Source organism: Rattus norvegicus, chromosome 1, assembly GCF_021556685.1.
Source record: "Rattus norvegicus strain SHRSP/BbbUtx chromosome 1, alternate assembly SHRSP_T2T, whole genome shotgun sequence".
In the NCBI taxonomy this organism is placed as follows: domain Eukaryota; kingdom Metazoa; phylum Chordata; class Mammalia; order Rodentia; family Muridae; genus Rattus; species Rattus norvegicus.
The window spans coordinates 133932912-133952419 of NC_141534.1; the positions used below are offsets into that span (position 1 = coordinate 133932912).

The window sequence follows — 19508 nt, forward strand, 5'->3', positions numbered from 1 at the left end:
AAGTCCTTAAACTATGTCCAGGATACAGCAGGCATGCGCGGCTCAGCTCCAGCAGTCACCAGGGGACCTCCGCCATGCAAAGGCCTGTTCTCTCCTTGTCACAGAGCCACGGGGATTCCTCAAAGGCCACAGAAGCCTTACCTCACTGGCTTCGCGGAGAGAGACTCAGCACACATTCTCACCTGTAGGTAGCTACCTCCAAGCTGAGGCCCGTCTTCACCTGTAGGAGCTCCTGGTACTCCCGCAGCCTGTCAGCCATGGCCAAGGTAAGGGCATCCTTCTCATCCTCCAGGCTGTCGATCACTCTCTGAAGAGAACACAGAACCTTTAGATCCATATCCCAGAGCGTCATAAACCAAACTAAATATACCAGCAGTGCAGGGCATAAAAAGAGATGTAACTGAGTAAGGACGGTTTCAAATAATGAATCTCTTGCAGGCAGAAGAGATTCCTTTACTGCACGTGGAGGCTTCTTATAGAGCAGATGCCTTTATCTTTGGAGTCCCTCACACAATTTAGGCATAGTTTATTAAAATCGCGTCTGCTTCAGACTTCAGGACACATAGGAGATCCAAATACATCCAACCAGGTAACTAAGATGCTATTTAAACGTTAGCCATAACGGGAAATCTTTTATGATACTTAAAACGGAAGTCACTCTCACATGAACTAAAATGTCTCCCAAGCTCATCATTGTCCCAATAACAGCAGATAAGTGAACGGAAATACTTTTATTTTACCTAGAAATGATATTTTAAAATAATCTGGGGAGAAATATATTCCGAACATAACTCAGACCTGTAACAGCAAATTAGTTAGACAGCTTTGGCTTCCGGCAGGTTACACAAGCACTGCACCAGCCCCAGAGCTTTGGATCTGTGAATGAAAGACAGACAGACAGATAGACAGACAGACAGACAGTCTCTCTCTCTCTCTCTCTCTCTCTCTCTCTCTCTCTCTCTCTCACACACACACACACACACACACACACACACACACACACACACCAGCTAATTTTAATATGCCTTGACTAGCTCAATGGCTGGACACTTCTAAACCTCCCTGCGGCTAGCAAACATTTCCCTCTGGTACTCCTGAGTTAGCATCTTTTAAAATCTATATTTCATGTCTGCTGCCCTAGGGTCACTTCCCCAGACTCTACATGCTGGTGGGCCTTTAAGTTTCATCTTTCTGCTTCCCTGCCATGGTGATTCTGTCTCTCTCAGTCCCTTGCCCACACAATCTAAAAGTTCTGCTCCATCTCCCTGCCCAGTCAAAGGCCGCATGGCAATTCTTTATTATCAATTGAAGCCAGCTGGATGCAGGGACCCTCAGGTCTGGAAGTGCAGCTTTGGGGAGCTAAAATAAGACAAAGCATTAGAGCCAACTCCTACCACAGACCTATACAGAAACGTTCCTTTTGGAATGTAGTTAATAAGCCTCCCTGCACCTGGTTGGCTTCCTCCACTGGATCTGTCTTTCCCCAAGCTGGGAGGCACTGCTAACCCTGCAGTCAGTCTCTTCACCAGAAACCGCCACAGACCAGTCACATAACACACACCACGTACAGAAACCGCCACAGACCAGTCACATAACACACACCACGTACACTGAATTTAAGATGATCAAGACAGTATTATTACCCTCTTCAAAATGTACATTTACAGCCAATACTATCTTTTAATTAATGTACATTTTACAATTATTTTATTTTATTTTATTTGAGACAGGGTCTTCCTATATGGCCCTGAGTGTCCTGGAATACTATATGGAGTACTATATAGGCTGACCTCAGATTCATAGAGATCCCCCTGCCTCTGTCTCCCAAGTGCTGGGATTAAAGGTGTATACCATATCCAGCTGGATCAATCGTTTTTTTATAAAGATTATTATGTAGATAAATCGCTTTTTGTAGCATTTCCACTCCTACGTCAATGATTGTGTTAGGCTTTCTGTTTACAGAGGATGTCAAGTTTTTAAATTTTTTATTTTATTTTAAATTGCATTGTGAGAGTGCATGAGTGTGCGTGTGCATGTGTGTGTGTGTGTGTGTGTGTGTGTGTGTGTGTGTGTGTGAATATGCATGTGAGTGCAGGTGCTCATGGAGGCCAGAAGTGAGTTATTGATGGGGGTGCTGAGAACTGAACTCGAATCCTCTGTAAGAGTAGTACACACTTAACCTCTGAGCCATCCTCCATTCTCAGTTTACAATATTTTTAAAGCAAAATTTAGTTTTGAAGCAAAGAAATATGAAAAAGCATTTATGTGGGGGCTGGGAGGGTGGTTCAGAGGGAAGTGAATTTGATCCTCTGCAGAGGACCTGGGTTCTATTCCCAGCACCTACTTGGTGGCTCACGACATCTGTAATTCTAGTTCCAGGGGTTACCATGGCCCTTTCTGACCTCTGAGAGCACCGGGCACGCATATGGCACATAAATACATGAAGTAAAACAATCTAAAACCAGAACCATTAACATCCCTGGGCATGTCATATTAACAGAACCCAAAGCTGGCACTGTAGGCAGATAAAGCAGTTCACCAAGGCAGACCACCTGCCAGTCTTAAGTGACTTCAGCTTTGGTAATAATATGTATTCCTTCTATAGTTAAGTCTCTCCATGTTAAAAAAACCTCTGTTCCCTGCTTTTTTTGGGGGGGGGAGAGAGAGAGAGAGAGAGAGAGAGAGAGAGAGAGAGAGAGAGAGGTGTGCAAACGCTGAACCTTTTTAAGAGAGGGTCTCACTACAGCCCAGGGTAACCTGACAATTCTTTGCCTCCAGAGAGCTGGGACTGCAGATGTGCACTACCACACCTGGCTTGTTATCTTTTCTACTACAAGAAATTTGACCTAGTCATTAAAACTTGAGGACTTATCGACTATGCTTCACAAAGAAGTTTAAGTGACGCTAAACTGCTTAGAAAAAAAAAAAAAAAAAACCAGATGAACTTAGTTCTCCGCCCAGAGTTCAAAGTTATGGAGTCACGCCACAGTGCTGTCCAGGAAGACGCTCTCCCTCTCCCAGTTCCAAGGCTAGTTCTCCATACCCCACCCCACAGAATAGGAAGAGGAAAATAAAACTGCACTGAAGTCCAAATAAATATAGTTCCAAGCGAATTTCCCTGTGAGTAAACTCTTCCCAAATGGTGAAAGGAAAAGCCATTGACTTTTGGAGACAGGAATGAAATGGCAATAAATCCTGCCAGTGGGAGAGATAGCTTCAGACTCCGGCTCTGCTCTGCCAAAACTTTTCATGCCATGGGCCAGGCTAGGAGTGCTGGAGCCTCCCACACAGGGTGGTTCTTCCAACCCACACAGAAGCAGTGTTATCCAAGGCTGCAAAAACCCAAGGGGAAGCCCAGTCCGTTAGCTGCTCTGCAGAGGACTCCCAGCCACATCCTCAGCAATGCTAAGCTCTAGCTCTATGTCAGGGACAGTGTGGTGCTGCTCTCTCTTCAAGGGGCTCGAGCCCTCCCTGGCACAGCATATCAGACAGAATGGCCAGAGCTTGCTAATGCCCTAGTCATCTCGGGTCTTAAACATGAGAACTCAAGGGAACTTGAATACTAGGATGGCTCATTCACACCCAAAGTTAAATATATTAAGAAGCACGAATTGAGTCAGGTGTGACGGTATGTGCCTTTACTCCCAGCAATTGGAAGGCAGAGGTGGAAGGATCTTTGTAAGTTCTGGTCTACAAATGAGTTCTAGGACAGCCAGGACTATATAGACCAGAGAGACCTTACCTTAAAACAAGGAGGAGGTGGAAAAGAAGGAAGAGAAGGAGGAAGAGGAGGAGGAGAAGCAGCAGCAGCATGAATTTCGTGCTCTTTGTGTGTTTACAGATGTACCATGGGCATTTCAGAGGCATCTCAAACTGGCTGTGTGCAAACTGGACTCGGTCCTCTGATCTTCACATGCCCTTCAGCAAAGAGTGCCCTTCCTCTGGTTGCCCACTCACAGTGCTGGAGTCAACTTTGACAGCCCGCCCCAAGCCCACCCTGTGCTCCTTACTACTGTATCCAACCTGTCAGCAAACCTTGATATAGCTTCAACCTGAAAGAAGAGCCCTCCCTCAGTCTACCTTTCTGCTCCTGGCCAAGCCTCCTGTGGCCTCAACAGTTGCAGCACTGCTCCTACACTGGTCCAACGAAGACCATGCTCAACACAGCAACCACGTTCAACTCTGCTCAGGACTCCCTGGTGGCTTTCAGTGGGACTCAGATTTTAAAAGAGAGCTCTCTTGGGGCTGGAGAGATGGCCCACTGACTGCTCTTCCAGAGGTCCTGAGTTCAAATCCCAGACACCACATGGTGGCTCACAACCATCTGTAATGAGATCTGATGCCCTCTTCTGGTGTGTCTGAAGACAGCAACAATGTACGTACATAAAAACAAACAAACAAACAAACAAAAAACAGCCACCCTCTGCTTCACTATCCCAGCCCTACTGGCTTCCTGGGTTCTCCAGGAGTGGTGTGCACTGGTGCCACATCAAGACATTCGCCATCATGGTCTTCTGTGGCCTCTTTCTGTTATTTTTCACTGCTTCATCCCTAGCCACAAAGAAGGAGACTGGCACCAATGGCCATTAGTTGGATAAATTGATTAAAGCCACCCAACCAATAGCAACCTATGAGCTAGGTGCTTTTCAGTTTTCACAGAGGAGGACCACAGAGGGTTAATGAGCTTAATCTTGAGAAAAATCTTACAATCTGAGAGAGAGTGAGAGTCAGAATTCAGCCCCAAACAGGAAGGCTACAAGACCGCTGAACCTTAACTACACAGCTAATCCTGTCTGCCTTCTTTTCAAAAGAAATGTCTCCTTCCTATTTTGGAATCGTTCACAAACAGTTGGAGCTGGCAGCTAAGAGTCCCCATCACAGAAAAAAGCCAGTGTTTCTAGGGTAAGACTGGAGTAAATGACAACATCTTCAAGGCCTTTCCATGATAGCAGGCTACCTCCAGGCTGGCCCTTAGAAAGAGCAGTTACCACTCCACCTATGCAGAGTTAAAGGCTTCTCTTGAATAAAACAGACAGAAGAGAGGGAGCATGGGCCAGTGGTGAGCTGCTCACGTGAGCCTGGTTGGAACTCTGTTTTGGCCACTTATTGACTGGTGGCCCACCCTCGTTTTACCATCTGTAAAACAAGGCTAGTGTTAGTATCCACCTTCTGAGGTGTGTGGACTAAGAATGAATACACAGACTAGGCCCGATACCTCCCAAGGCTGTTAGTAATACAATGTTTTTACAGAAAGTCAGCTAAGTCTGTCTTTATGCTTTCAGTCTCTCCAGACTGAGCATCTAAGAAATTTGAAAAAAAAAAAAAGTAAAGGCTTAGGGTTGAAACAGTATTTTCTCCTTAACATAATTCTGAACACTGTCTGATTGCTGGAGAAAAGTTTCAGAATGGGATCTGAAACGCAGTTACTTTAAGATAACTGGGCAAAGAGTCATAATATAGTTACGATTGCAGCTGGTAACCTTTAGCAAAAACAAAACCTAAACAAATTGGGATTGAAGAAGAAATCCAGGTTGTCATCAACACTGCCCTTGCTCTCACTTCCAGGCAGGGAAAAGCCAAGTCTGAAACAGAGATCCTAGGGTGGGGAGCTGAGGGGGGGAGTCCTATTGCAAGTCAGGTGTGGCCTCAGGTGTGGCTTCACTAGAGATCTGGAGTCCTTGTGGGAAGGGCTGGACAGTGATTCTCTACGCATTTCCAATTCCCAGTCTTTTCTCCATTTGGGGAACTCTGTTTCTACCTGTCTCAGATTTGCCCCTGAAGGTTTTATTAGTGGGAAAAGGTTAGGCTGTTATAAGAACCTTGAAACCACCCACTCTCCAGCTCTTTGGCTACCAAAATCCTAGCCCATCGTTGGGGACCCAGAAGAAATCAAGAGATGCTGACTAACTGATACCTGTCCCATCACCCCAGTCATCCATTCCACGCATCTCGTGTCCGCTTGTGACTTTTAAGAAAATGATATCACAACATCTCCAAACTTCAGCTCCTAGCTGCAAACTCTTCTAAAATATTTCTGAAGTTGTGCTTGTCTTACTTCAAACCAACTTCCTGAGAAGCCCTAATAGCGTGATTTGGGAGTACTTCCAATTCTGGCTAGGACTGGGCTAGGTTGGGAGCCAAACACTAGGGCTGAACTGAGGGTACAGACAATAAATCAGCCACAGGTATACACATGCAGTGTCAGAGGGTTTGAGCTCAGCTGTTCTGAAATGAGAACCGTTTCTATTAGACCGTAGCTGTAATAACATCTCACCACAGGGACCTGCTTTCTCCTGGTTTTTACATAACCCAGAGATCTGCCGTCAGCTCATACTGTAAGTGAAACAGCTCTGACCCCTTTTGTTTGTTACTCTCAAGGGAACAAACAAAAAACAGGGAAAAAAAAATGACAGCTGCCCGAAGGGGCTTCAAACAGCTGCCTTGGGCTGGGAAATAATTCTGGCAAAATTAAAAAGGTACTTGGAGCCTTATTTAAGCATGGCCGGCCTCCAGGTAAGGACTTGGCAGTGCCTTGCAACTTCCCAATTTGTTGCCTATCCTGGTCTGAAGTCCGGGCTGAGTTTTGGATTCCAGGATACCAACTCTACAAAGCGCAGGAAGAAGAAAAAGAATAGAAAAGAGAGAGAAAAGAAGGCGGCAGAGGAGGGGGAGGGGAGAGTGAGAGGGAGGGGGAGGGAGAAAGAAAACAGAACCAGCAGGATTGTTGATCCGGATGTGCCTAGACACGTCTGATTCTAAAGGTGACACTAACAAGATGATGAGCACTAGGCTAGCTACCGGGACCTGTCACATGGTGTCAGCTCTCCGATTTAAGGGTCATTGCTCCAACCCCTTATTCTTAGACTAGTTATTCGCCGGAATCCCGTGGCCTCATAAATAACAAAGTTGCTGGCAGCGTACGCTTCCCTGGGTGGGGTTGAATCGGCTGCGTATCCCAGGAACCCCTGCCGCTCGCCCACTGGGTACGCAGGGATGCGTGAACAGCCTATAGGGAAGGGGCGCGGTCCCTGTCCACCCACCTGCCGCTCCTCCGCCTGCATCCCGTACTCCTCGCGCATCCGAAGCAGCTCATCCTCCAGCCTCGCACGCAGCTGCTCCAACTCCAGCGCCTGGTTCCGCAGCGCGTCCGCCTCCTGCGCGCACAGCCGCGCCTCGTCCTCCGCCTGGAGCCGGCTCTCTTGACCGCGGCGCAGCGCCTGCTCCAGCTCGCGCACCTCGTCCTCGTACAGCTGCATGCTCTCCCTCCACGACTCGGCCACTAGCAGGGCGTAGCTGTCGTGCACGTCCCGCAGGCGCGGCGGGGGCGCGGCGGGGCCGGTGGCGCGGGCTCGGAAGTGCATGGTGAGGCTGCTGGCACGGGCGCGTAGCTCTCGCACTTGGCGCTCGTGGGCCGCATCCAGGTCTCGTCGCTCTGCCTCCAGCCGGCCCAGCAGCGCCTCGAGGGCGGCGCGCGCGCCCAGCGCCTCCTCCAGCTCCCGCCGCTGCGCTTCTAGCTCGGCATCCAGGCGGCCGCGGGCAGTGCTGGCTTCCAAACCTTCCCGCTGCAGGTCCAGCAGTTCCCTCCGCAGCGCGTCGCGCTCGCCCTCGGCCAGCGCCGTGGACCAGCTCAGTTCGTCGAGCTGCTGTCGCAAGCTGCGCGCCTCCTCGGCGTAGAGCGCTTGATCTTCGGCCCAGCGGTCCTCCCGGCTCAGCCGGCTGCGCAGCTCCTCCTCCAGCAGCAGGTTCTCGCGCTCCAGCTCTCGCACCCGGCACACGTACTCATAAAGCCGGGCATTGAGCTCCTGGAGCTCGGCCTTTTCGGAGCTGGTCTGCAGCCGCCAGGACAGCATCTTGCTGGGTGTGCGGGGCCCTTTCGATTAACCGCTTGCCTCCTGCCCTGATCTTGTTCCCTCCGTCCCGCCGCGCCGCGCCGCGCCCGCCTTGCCGCTGCCTTGGAGGTCCACGGACTGGCGCACCGACTGGCCAGCTTCCCGACTTAGTGGCCGGGTTGCGCGGCCGTGGACTTGGCCACAGCCTCCAGCCAATCAGGACGCGGCCCGCGGGGCCACTGCGGCCGCATAGCGCCGCCTGCCGGAAAAATCGTGGCATGGCGAGGCTGCCCAGCACTGGCCCCCTGGTGGCCCAAGGAAATCCCAAGAGGGTTGTAGGATTACAGCGTGTTGACTATCTGGGACACCTTATGAGACTCCCTGTTGTTACCACTAGGGTGCATCTAAGGCACCCCTAAATCTCAGCTTTCCATAATAGAAAATAAGTTGCCATTAAGTGAGAGATCCTTTACATAAAGGATGCTTCTAATTGGTTGCTCTGGAGATGGGGGCGGAGGTGTGTGTGTATTCTTTAAACTAGAGTTGTAGTTCAACAGTAAAGAGCTTGACAGATAAAGAGTGTGCCAGTCCCAATACCCACCACCACAAAACAATTTTGTGCATGTATATTGCACATCCACATATACCCATTATGGTTTTTAGAGTAAGATCATCTCCGTGATTTTGTTTTATTTTTTATGTGTGTGAATGTTTTGCCTGCATGTGTATATTTGTACCACAGCCGTGCACACAGACGTCAGAAGAGGGCGTCAGATCCCCCCACCCCCAGAACTGGAGTTAAAAGCAGTTGTTAGCCAAAACAACTGAGAACTGAAGCCACATCTTCCGCTGCCAGTGCCCTTAACCGCTGAACCATCTCTTCAACCCTAGATATATATCTCTAACTTCTGGCATGAGTGCATCTTTACTTGGCAATATTTTATGTTTAGGTAAGATTTCCTTTCCATGCAGAGTGGGAAACCCTGTTCCCTTCTTACCTGCACAAACTACTTTTATGGAACTTCATGCTTTTGCAATATCACCATCATCCTGGGGGAGAAAGAACCTCGAGAGACTTTGAAGTGCTCTAAGCACAGAACATTCTAGGCACCTACCATCTCTCTATAAGAAAACACTCGGTTTAATTACCATAGAAACCACAGCTCCCTCTGGTTTTGCATGCTTGAGTTTTATCGAATTACATGGCAGTTATTTAAGTTACAAAGGACAGTGACCAGAGTCAGTGATATTACAGAGCACAGGAATAGGTGCAGGTGACCCTGTGACTGCATGGGACAAGAGCAAAGAGGTCTGGAGGAGTCACCCAGTGGCCACAAGACTCTTCTCAGCAAGGCCACCTGTCAGTGGTATTTGCAGGGGTATGGGAGATGGATGGCTGAAGGTCACTTGAAGCTTTCGGGGCTCTCCTTGTGAATGACAAGAGTCTATTCACAAACAACTGGGGGCCGTCGCTTCTCATTTCCAAGGTGCCATTCTTCGAGAGATAGAAATGGGTGTGTCACATGTGGGTGTCACCTGGGTCAGAATTCCCTCTCTTTTTCTGCTGAGGCTAAGTGGAGCTGTGTGTGTGTGTGTGTGTGTGTGTGTGTGTGTGTGTTTTCAGCACCAAGACATTGGGCTGGGAGCCCTGGACCCCATTCTTTTTTTATTTTCGGAGCTGGGGACCAAACCCAGGGCCTTGCGCTTGCTAGGCAAGCACTCTGCCACTGAGCTAAATCCCCAACCCCCCTGGACCCCATTCTTATCTGTTTTCCCATTCACAGGGGCACATCAACACTTGGTCTTTGATGATCATCACTAGACCTTCCTACTCACCCATTCTGAGTTCCTGTCCTTGGCCACGCCACAATAGCAGACCCTCAGGGGCAGCTATAGAGTCCCACGGAGTCAGCTGGAACCATTAACTCTCAGCACTTTGAACATCCACACTTCCAGGAGTTCTGGCTGGGGGTAGGGAGCCATCACACATCAGTGGCCCAGATAAGAGGTTGTTTGGCTCTGATTCCTTAGGTTTTTCTTGCCCCATCCCTGCAGAGTGTTGGATTATAAAACTCAAAAAACTTCTCCTCAATTCTGCTGCAAACCCATCCCTAAGGAGGCATAGCTTAGCAGAAGAAAAAAAAACAAAAATAAAACAAAAACTGATTAATATTGCAAAACAATATCCCACTGCTCAGACCCAATCCTCAGAACTGAGATTCGGAGGTGTGGGCTAATGTCCTTAAATACATGACAGTAAAGTGTGGGAAGAAGCAAGCATATTAGAGGTGACCAGGGGAGCCACCCTGAGCAGGCAAAGGCTGCACATTTAAAAAGAACGGAATAACCAACTGAGGAGAGGGCTATTTGCAAAGGGGGTGGAGATACACCAGTGGTTTATGGAGTGGCAAGGCAAGAGCCTTTAGTGCTGGGGGAGCCTGGAGCTCTGGGAGATGGCCTCAGAATGGAGAGAGCTGCAGAATATACCCTAGAAGAGAGGAGGCGAGCCCAACCTCTCTTTTCCTGCTGCTCTCCCGTCAGTCTCCCACTGCGGAAGCCAGTAATTGCCTAAGCCTGGCAGTGGTGTGTGAGACAGCCAGCTGTTACATTTGAACCATGGGGTCAGCACAGCCACTGTGGGAGATAATTGCACAAGCTTATAATTCACAGTACAACAAGAGGAGGGAAAATGCTCAAAATGTAACACGTCCTAACCATTCAACTGCATTTTCTTAACTGTTCTTGAAGTTCTGAATGGACAGTGTCCGTGCACATCGTGTCGGGGTGTTGAATATTTGCACTGTAGAAATCCGTCAGTGACTTGTAAACTTTGGCTGGGACCTTGCTTTGTGGAGTGTCTAGCTTTAGTCTTACCTTTTGTGTACATCCGTTAAGACTGCGGGTTAGCCAGGTGGTGGTGTAGCAAGCAGTACACACAGTCCCAGCACAGGGGAGGCAGAAGCAGGTGGATCTCTGTGAGTTCTAGGCCAACCTGGTCTATGAACTGAGTTCCAGGGCAGCCAAGGCTACACAGTGAAATATTGTCTCAGAAACGAAAACGAAAACAAAAAACAATCAACCAACAACAACCACCACCACCATCAACAAGGAAGGACTACAGGTTAAACTTGGCCATGTGTTACATTGTAGCTATTGATTTGGGAATAGTGTAACACCTTTTTCAGTGTGTCAAAAACGATTATCCAGCTCAGCAAAGAAGTTTAGAATAAAGATTCTTCACTATTTTGCCTTGCTTGATAAACAAAATTATTAACAAGAATTCATACAATTCTGTACCCATTCATTGATTGCAACCATACACTAATATCCAAGGCCTGAGAAAGTCACAAGAATATTCTATAAGAATCTATTGATTCTATGAAGTCTATAATGAGGAATATAGGATATTTTGCTATTGGTTATAATAAAAATGTGAACACTGTCTCAATGATGCCACAATATAAAAAGGTATGCACTTTAATAATATCCTCCTCGAAAAAAAAATCCCTGTGGTCTTCGTTTCTGGTTTTCATTCTTTCATTAAATAGATAGGTAATGTAAACGCAAATAAAGGCGTATATATTAGAACATTAATATATATTATATTTCACCATGGCATTAAAATTTTTTTCCACTTTGAATGTAAAACAGGTCTTGTCTTAATTATTGTTCTGTGGCTGTGAAGAGACCCCAGGATCAAGTGTCAGAGGTTCAGTCCATTATCTGGCTGGGAAGCATGGTGGCATGCAGGCAGACATAGTGTCAGTGCTGACAAAGTAGCTGAGATGTAGCCATCCTGATGTCCAGCAAGGGGGCTTAGGGGTTGGCCTGGCTTGAGATTTTGAAACATCAAAGTCTACCTCCTCCCCAGTGACACACCTCCTCCATCAGGACCTCCAATAGGACACTTCCTAATTGTTCCATGCCAGTTCACTGTTGTAAAAATTAAAATGGAACGTTTTCTATCCGTTCCCCAGAGCCGGATCCATTCGCTCTCTGCCATGTGGTCCACAGGCCGCCCACTCCAGGATGTCTCCCTTTTAGTCTCCTAGGCAGTAGTTACGACGCCTCACACACACAGACAGACAGACACACACACACACACACGCACGCACGCACACACACACACACGCACACACACACACACACGCACGCACATCTCGTTCTGTGGGCACTGTACATTCTCACCCCGTGCCGGCAACAGAACCAAAGCCGCATGCTCCAGCTGCTTCTCAGTCATTTCTTTCACACTGTCCCCTTTAGCCTGGTAAAAATCGACGTTCCAGAAATTTGTAATTTAGCAATTAGATTTACATGTTAAATTCTCAACCCACAATTCATCCACACAATAAATTCACCGCCAATTGATAAAGCTATAAACCGCCCATCTAGACCAGATAAAATCAATGTAGTTCACCTAAATCTGAACCATCCTCCTCCGTAGACTCCACCTTGGTCTCCCTAGATTCTCCTCCTCCCTCCTTCCTAGAGGACCCCACCCTCCGCCTGTCCTTCCTTCTCATCCAATTATAGGCTTCGCCTTATCCTGTACCTGCCCTGCTGCATAATGACATCATCCTACAGTTCACCAACTGGATACTAAGCATACAAATATACATTCAAACACCATAGGCCTCTAAATATTTCTTTCTAGAACTTTCCTAACATAATTTTTTTACCACTGTGTTAAGAATGGTATTTCTTGGATTTTTGTTTGTTGGTGGCCTTGGGAACTGAGCTGGTAGTTGTGTGTGTGTGTGTGTGTGTGTGTGTGTGTGTGTGTGTGTGTGTGTGTGTGTGTGTGTGTGCTGGGCCCCAGCCACTTTGGATTTTGCAGGCTGGGACTGGCCTTGAACTCACCACGGAGCCTCAGGCCTCCAATTGCATCACTTCCACTAGGCTCAGCTAAAGGCAATGGTTTAAATTTTTGTTATTGTTGTTTTTAACCACAATCGCCTTTGGCAAGCAAACACCCAAGAACCATCTACCTAACCTGCTGTTCAGTTTAATGGAAAGAGATGTCAGTAATAGAGCAGAACGAAATGGGCTTTTACTGAAATCTGGAGATAGTGAACACCTTCCGGCCTGGAGTGCTCAGGATGGAGAGTCAAGAGGGCTCATGATTTGCCAAACCACCTTCTCCACAACCTTGAGAGCAGAGCTAGGCTCCCTGGAGGGGATCCCACAACTAGTCAGTAATGGAAAGCCCCTAGAAGCAAGAGAGGCCTCTGGGCTGGGCTGGGGAAGCAGAAATATGGGGTCTTTTTCAAGCTAGGAGGAGTTGCGAAACCACACCACACCCACTTGGCCCAGAGTGTTAAAGGATCTTAGCCTCTTTCCCTTTCACTCCAGCACACGGAAGTGCTGTGTCCCAGGCAGAAAGCTGAAAAGGAAGAGCTTACCTATGTCTGGCACAGTTTTTAGGGACACTGGGAAGATCTCAGCTAGACAGAAGTGGGGAGAAGATCTTGAGCGCTGGAGCACAGGGGAGCTGGGCTCTCCCAGAGCTGAAGAAGGGGAATGAAGAAGGCACAGTGGTGCCCTGTGCCTGGCTCGGAGGGTCTACGACCCCGTGCTGGGCAGAGCTGTAAGGATACAGGTAAATTCAAGCTACTGGGGCGTTGTGACGCATGCTTTTACTCCGAGCCCTTAAGAGGTTGAGAAAAGAGGATCACTCACTGTATAAGAACTGAAAGTGAGCCTGCAGGTACATGGTGAGTTCCAGGCTAGTCCCCGGGCTGCAGAATGAGACCAGGTCTCAAAAAAAACAAAACAAAAACAAAAAAAAACAAAAAAAACAAAAAACAAAAGCAAAAACAAACAAACAAAACAAATAAACAAAAAACACAAAGCCAACACAACAGAAAGCCAGTTACAGTATGGTATCCGATATAAGAGCCTAGCCCACATTTCCCAGAGGCATATACTGAGCCTATATGCAACAAGCCAGAGAGAGCCACTCAAGCAGAGACAGGGACACCAGCAGGACCAGATGAACCTCTAAGATGACCTTGTACAAATCAGAAAGGCACTCTTTTTGAGCCCATTCTTCAGAGCTGTGTTGCTGGATGGTTCCTTGACTCTCCATCCTGAGCACTCCAGGCAGACAAGATAAACCGGGGCCTGTCATTGGACAAGAAGGAAGGGAGGTGGGAACAGAGGTTTTAGAAGGGAGAGAAAAGCAGCAGAGAAGAGCGAGAGCGAGGAGGAGGAGCTGGGAGAACATGGCGGCAGATGCTAAGATTCTTCTCTGCACGTAGATACAGGTTGTTATGACTACTTTAAGGGCTGGGTGTGTACAGGATTGTGTGCTGTCTAGATGGGCTAATTATATCTTATCAGTTGGATCAGAGGTTACTTCGTGGTGTGTTCTTTCTTGTGGCGACTTAATTGAGTTCAAGAGAGTGTGGTGGTGGGACGCACCAGGCCCACCACAGAATTGGGATGTGTATGCCCGGCGTGGTGGCAACCCGACAAGGGAGCTGTAAGTGAGGGTGGCGTGGCAGGGTGCCTCGCTGGAATGGTTTGCTGACCATCTCAGTCAGAAGGAGCCCGGGAGAGAAATCTCGAAGCGGTACGTGTGGGAACTGGTCACAACTCTCGCCTTTTTTTAATTTTTACTGCAACAGCTAGTGAATGTCAGGACAGGTGACATGAAGGCCAAGTAGGCTCCCAGCCCTGATGCCTTGTGACCATTTAAGTCCCTCCAGAGAAGGGGATCAGACGCTTAAACTGATAGGATTGAGTTCCCATTATCCTGGTGGAAATAGAGGCTCAAAGCAGAAATTGGGGATGAGATGCAGAGACTACGAATGCCAGCATTTTCTGCGTGCCTATGTCTGCGTGCTACTCAGGGGATACCCTGGGCAGTCAAATGGAGAGTGCGGGTACCTCCCAAGTGAAGCTGGTGGTACCTGCCCAGAACCACAGACAGAAGGCTGGCTCACACCATTCTGGTCTAGCCCTCCCACGTGCAGGTCACTTTCTGAGCTCTGAGAGGGGAGGGATCATCAACACATGGCCCAGGGCCTGACACACAACCCTTAGTAAACCTGTGTCATGCTCAAGCATAAAAAGGTTGGAAGCTCAAAGTTTAGGTATCATCAAGAGACAGATGGCCAGGCAGCCATCTCAGGAAAGCTAGGGGGAAGGGGGATACTCAGACCACTGATGCACATCAGAATCCACAGTCAAGTGCGCTGGGGACCAGGGGAGCTGAACCTCCCAGACTCAGTTTCTCTTCTGTAATGCTCTTTCTTCAGGGCGTTGATAGAAGGATTAGGTGAGAATGGAAAGACCTCAGTCATGTTTCCTCATGCCTGTTGCATTGGGAAACCTATTTAAACAGCCTCTCCAGTACTGCCCAAGGCATCCCCACTTGGCTCTTGGTTCTTCTGGCTATTTCTGGTGGGTAGATGGCTTGTTTACCACTGGTTCATAGGAGCACAGCAGGTGATTGATGGGGTGCAGGCTGCCATTTCAAATGCTGCAAAAATAGCATTTGTCATGTGAAAAAAAATCTTAAGCTGCGTAACTCCCCTCTCTTATTTTGGAAAGTTATGTCACGTACATTACAAATGAACTTGGGGACGGTCCATGAGTGGCAAGGAAACACCTCCTGGCTAGTCTCCTTGACAGGCACGAGATGCTTGCTTGCTTGCTTTGAACTAAGAACTGAAAACAGAATAATTTACCTTTAAGGAAGAATAACACGATGGCACTTACTACCCCCAAAAGCACCTTTGCCATACAGGATGTTAGCAGCATTAACTCAGACACTGGCTCTTGAGTCTGTCTTGTGTACCTGGTGCCAGGTAGATCCTAGAGACATGGGGAAAAAAGAGACATTGCCTACTTCCACTCCTAAGACTTGAGGCTTTGTAGAGGATGTGCTTGCCTCAGACTACCACAGCATCTGTTCCCTCCCTCATGGACACCCAGCAATCGTTCAGCAACTATCTCTGCTCTGTGCAAACCGTTCTGAGCGTACTGCATCTCAAGTCTGGAGTCTGCTTGTGCCATGATCCCCAGCTGTCCTGCCTCTAGTAAGACATGATGTGTTACGGATCACCAATGATGAATATCAATCCATATCCAGCAGTGGACACCAGCTATGGGTCACTGAGGTGTGTTTCCTCTGAGTCTCATGCTGAAGTTTAATTCATACAGTGAGACACTAAGAGGATAAACTCCCAACTAAAGTGTTTCAACATGGAGCTTTGGGAAATAATCAGGATTAGTTAATGCCATCAGAGCGGCACGACCACCGTTAGCTTTTGTTGTGTTTATGAAGTGATACAGACTAGAACCAGAAGGCAAATGCGAACTCTCCTTCAGTTGTCTGAGGGGAGCATCTCTAGTCTAGGCTGGTCTGTTACTTGCTGTGTAGACCTTGAACTTCTGATCTTTTTACCTGCCCCTCCTGTGCTAGGATTACAGGTATGTGCCCCAAAGTCTGTTTTATGCAGTACTGGGGATCAAAACCAGGAGCTGGTGTGTGTGTGTGTGTGTGTGTGTGTGTGTGTGTGTGTGTGTGTGTGTGTAAAATCGTCTTTAAAAGAGATCACAATATTGGAAGGATGAGGAAAGATTTGTGGGGCTTTTGTTCCAAATTCTCTACTTGCAAGGATACGGGAGACAGAATGTATCATTTTCCTTTTGATTGTGTGCACTGACAGGATGGATTGAAGGACACAGGTGGATAATAGTTTTTCTCATATTGGTTCTCTGCTAAAACCCCACAGAAGGTACCATGAAATATATACCAAGGAGAAAGCATCAAAATTTTAGGTATGGTTGACAACTCAAAATTTTTCTAACGTGTGTTTAATTCCAAATACTTTTGACACACACACAAAAATGTCTCCAGCAGGTGACATTACAGATAGAATTACTTGGGATAGATCATTTCTTTAAATACATCTGTATTGAGGTGTAATTTACATTAAATGATTATCCACTTGAAGTATGCACTGGAAGGCATTTGGAAGATGTGCACAGTTGTGTCTCCATGGGCACTGTCAACATGTGGAACGCCAGACAGCAATGGTGGTGGTGGCAGTGGTGGCAATGGTGGCAGTGCAAACCTTTAATCCCAGAATATTAAATCCCAGCAGAGGAAGGTAAGTGAGTCCAGAAAGCCAGAGCCACTCAGAGAAACCCTGTCTTCAAAACAAAAAAAGTTATGGAACACCTAAGCACCAGGAAACTCCCTGGTTCCTCTTCCAACCAATCCCTTCTCATTGGCCCAGCCCAGAAAAGGAACACAGGGCTCCACACCACGCAGGGGCAGACAGTTAAGGACTGCGGTTTTCTCTAAAATTAGAGGCCCAGGAAGGTTGTTAACTGTGGAATCACCTGGCTTAGGTGAGAAGATTTCCCAATGGTGACATGCCTGTCTCGTGAGTATGAGGACTTGGGTTTGATCTCGGGGGTGGGGGGGTAGGGGGGTGGGGATGGGGATTGTGGAATGTGCTTTCAATGGATTGGAGCGCTATCCAGATGGGAGGGGACGTAGGATGAGGGTCTCCATAGCATGGGCGCTTGAAGGTATGAAGGAGGCTAGTGCCCTTCCCTTTTTCCTCTCACCACACTCTCAGTACTGAGTTATTAATTTAGTAAATACCAGCTGGGTGGTGCTACTCTTGCTAGTACAGGGAATGAGTTTTGGGAGACATTAGCTAGCAGAGGACAGGTGTATGCCTCTGAGGTCAGTAAACCTACTCTAATAAGCTGCAAACGTCTGTGTGCGTGGTGCATGAGTCCACGTGTAAGTGTGTATTGGGAGGATGACTCACAGAACATGATGTTCCTACGGGGAACTTAAGTAGGCTACCCACAAACACATCATTAAATATACATAACTCAAAAAACGGATATGCAGTCATAATCCAGTTTTTTCTTTGTGGACCATCACCGCTCAATTTCTGGGCCGAGTCAGTTCTTAGACCCAGAACCCACTCACTATAAGAAGGATCCGACCCCCCTCTGACAAGTGAATACACGAGATCTCTATCCTTCCCCAGGGAGACTGCTTACACCAGGGAAAGTAGATGGCTCATTTTGCTTCTGAATGGCTGGCTACAATCTTGGCCCAGCTACTCTTGCTGGTACCAACACTTCAGCCTGAGGAAGTAATCAAGAAAACAGGTTTATTTTTGATTCACAGTCAAGGGACAAATCTTTGGTAAGAGCCTTCTTGTTGGCAGAGTCTGCGACATCACCCATCAAAAAGTAGAGAGGCCGTGGGGGTAGTTCAGTGGTTAGAGTGCTTGCCTCCACATTTTAGTACACAATATGGACTTCTAACCCCCAAGTCATCACTAATCAATGACAGCTACTGGTTTTTTTTTTCTTTTTTTAAATTGGATTTTTAAAAATGTATTTACATTTCAAATGTTCCCCTTTCCCAATTTCCTTCAATTAACCCCCCTATCTCTTTCTCCTCCCCCTTCTTCTATGAGGGTGTTCCCCCACCCAACCACCCACCCCTTCCCGCTTTCTGCCCTGACATTCCCTTACACTGCCGGGGGGGGGGGGGCGGTGTCAAGCCTTGGCAGGACCAAGGACTTCTCCTCCCAATGGTGCCCAACAAGGCCATCCTCTGCTACATATGCAGCTGAAGCCGTGAGTCTGGCCATGTGTACTCTTTGGATGGTGGTTTAGTCCTTAGGAGCTCTGGTTGGTTAGTATTGTTGTTCTTATGGGGTTGCAAAGCCCCTTCAGCTCCTTCAGTCCTTTCTATAACTCCTCCCATGGGGGTCCTGTTCTCAGTTCAGTGGTTGGCTGCGGGCGTCCGCCTCTGTATTGCCATGCTTTGGCAGAGCCTCTCAGAAGACAGCTATATCAGGCTCCTGTCAGCATACACTTCTTGGCATCAGCAATAGTGACTGGGTTTGGTGGCTTGTATGCATATGGGCTGGATCCCCAAGTGGGGCAGGCTCTGAATGGCCTTTCCTTCAGTCCCTGCTTCACACTTTGTCTCTCCTCCTATGAATATTTTTGTTCCCCCTTCTAAGAAGGACTGAAGCATCCACACTTTAGTCATCCTTCATCTTGAGCTTCATGGGGTCTGTGAATTGTATCTTGGGTAATCCAAGCTTTTGGGCTAATATCCACTTATCAGTGAGTGCATACCATGTGTGTTCTTTTGTGATTGGGTTACCTCACTTAGGATGATATTTTCTTTTTTTTTTTTTCTTTTCTTTTTTTCAGAGCTGGGGACTGAACCCAGGGCCTTGCGCTTGCTAGGCAAGCGCTCTACCACCGAGCTAAATCCCCAACCCCCAGGATGATATTTTCTAGTTCCATTCATTTGCCTATAAATTTCACGAAGTCTTTGTTTTTGATAGCTGAGTAATATTCCATTGTGTAGATGTACCACATTTTCTGTATCCATTCCTCTGTTGAAGGGCATCTGGGTTCTTTCCAGCTTCTGGCTATTATAAATAAGGCTGCTATGAACATAGTGGAGCATGTGTCCTTGTTATATGTTTGGGTGTATGTGCAGGAGTGGTATAGCTGGGTCTTCAGGTAGTACTATGTCCAATTTTCTGAGGAACCTCCAGACTGATTTCCAGAATGGTTGTACCAGCTTGCAATCCTGCCAGCTACTGTTTTAATTAATAACACTGGCCCAGCATTCATTAACGTCAGTGGGCTTTCTAAACATCACGGTGA

General features: G+C 47.6%; 1 protein-coding gene across 2 annotated transcripts in view; it reads right to left on the minus strand.

Moving 5' to 3' along the window:
• Synm (synemin) overlaps positions 1-8077 on the minus strand; it is a 29775-nt gene extending 21698 nt beyond the window's left edge. Inside the window, 2 exon segments of one of the 2 annotated variants that reach the window (NM_001134858.3) lie at positions 183-307; positions 7041-8077. In NM_001134858.3, coding sequence (NP_001128330.1) covers positions 183-307; positions 7041-7850 — 935 coding nt within the window. In that variant the 5' untranslated portion in view covers positions 7851-8077. 2 annotated transcript variants of the gene reach the window in all.
• Between the last annotated feature and the right edge of the window lie 11431 nt (positions 8078-19508).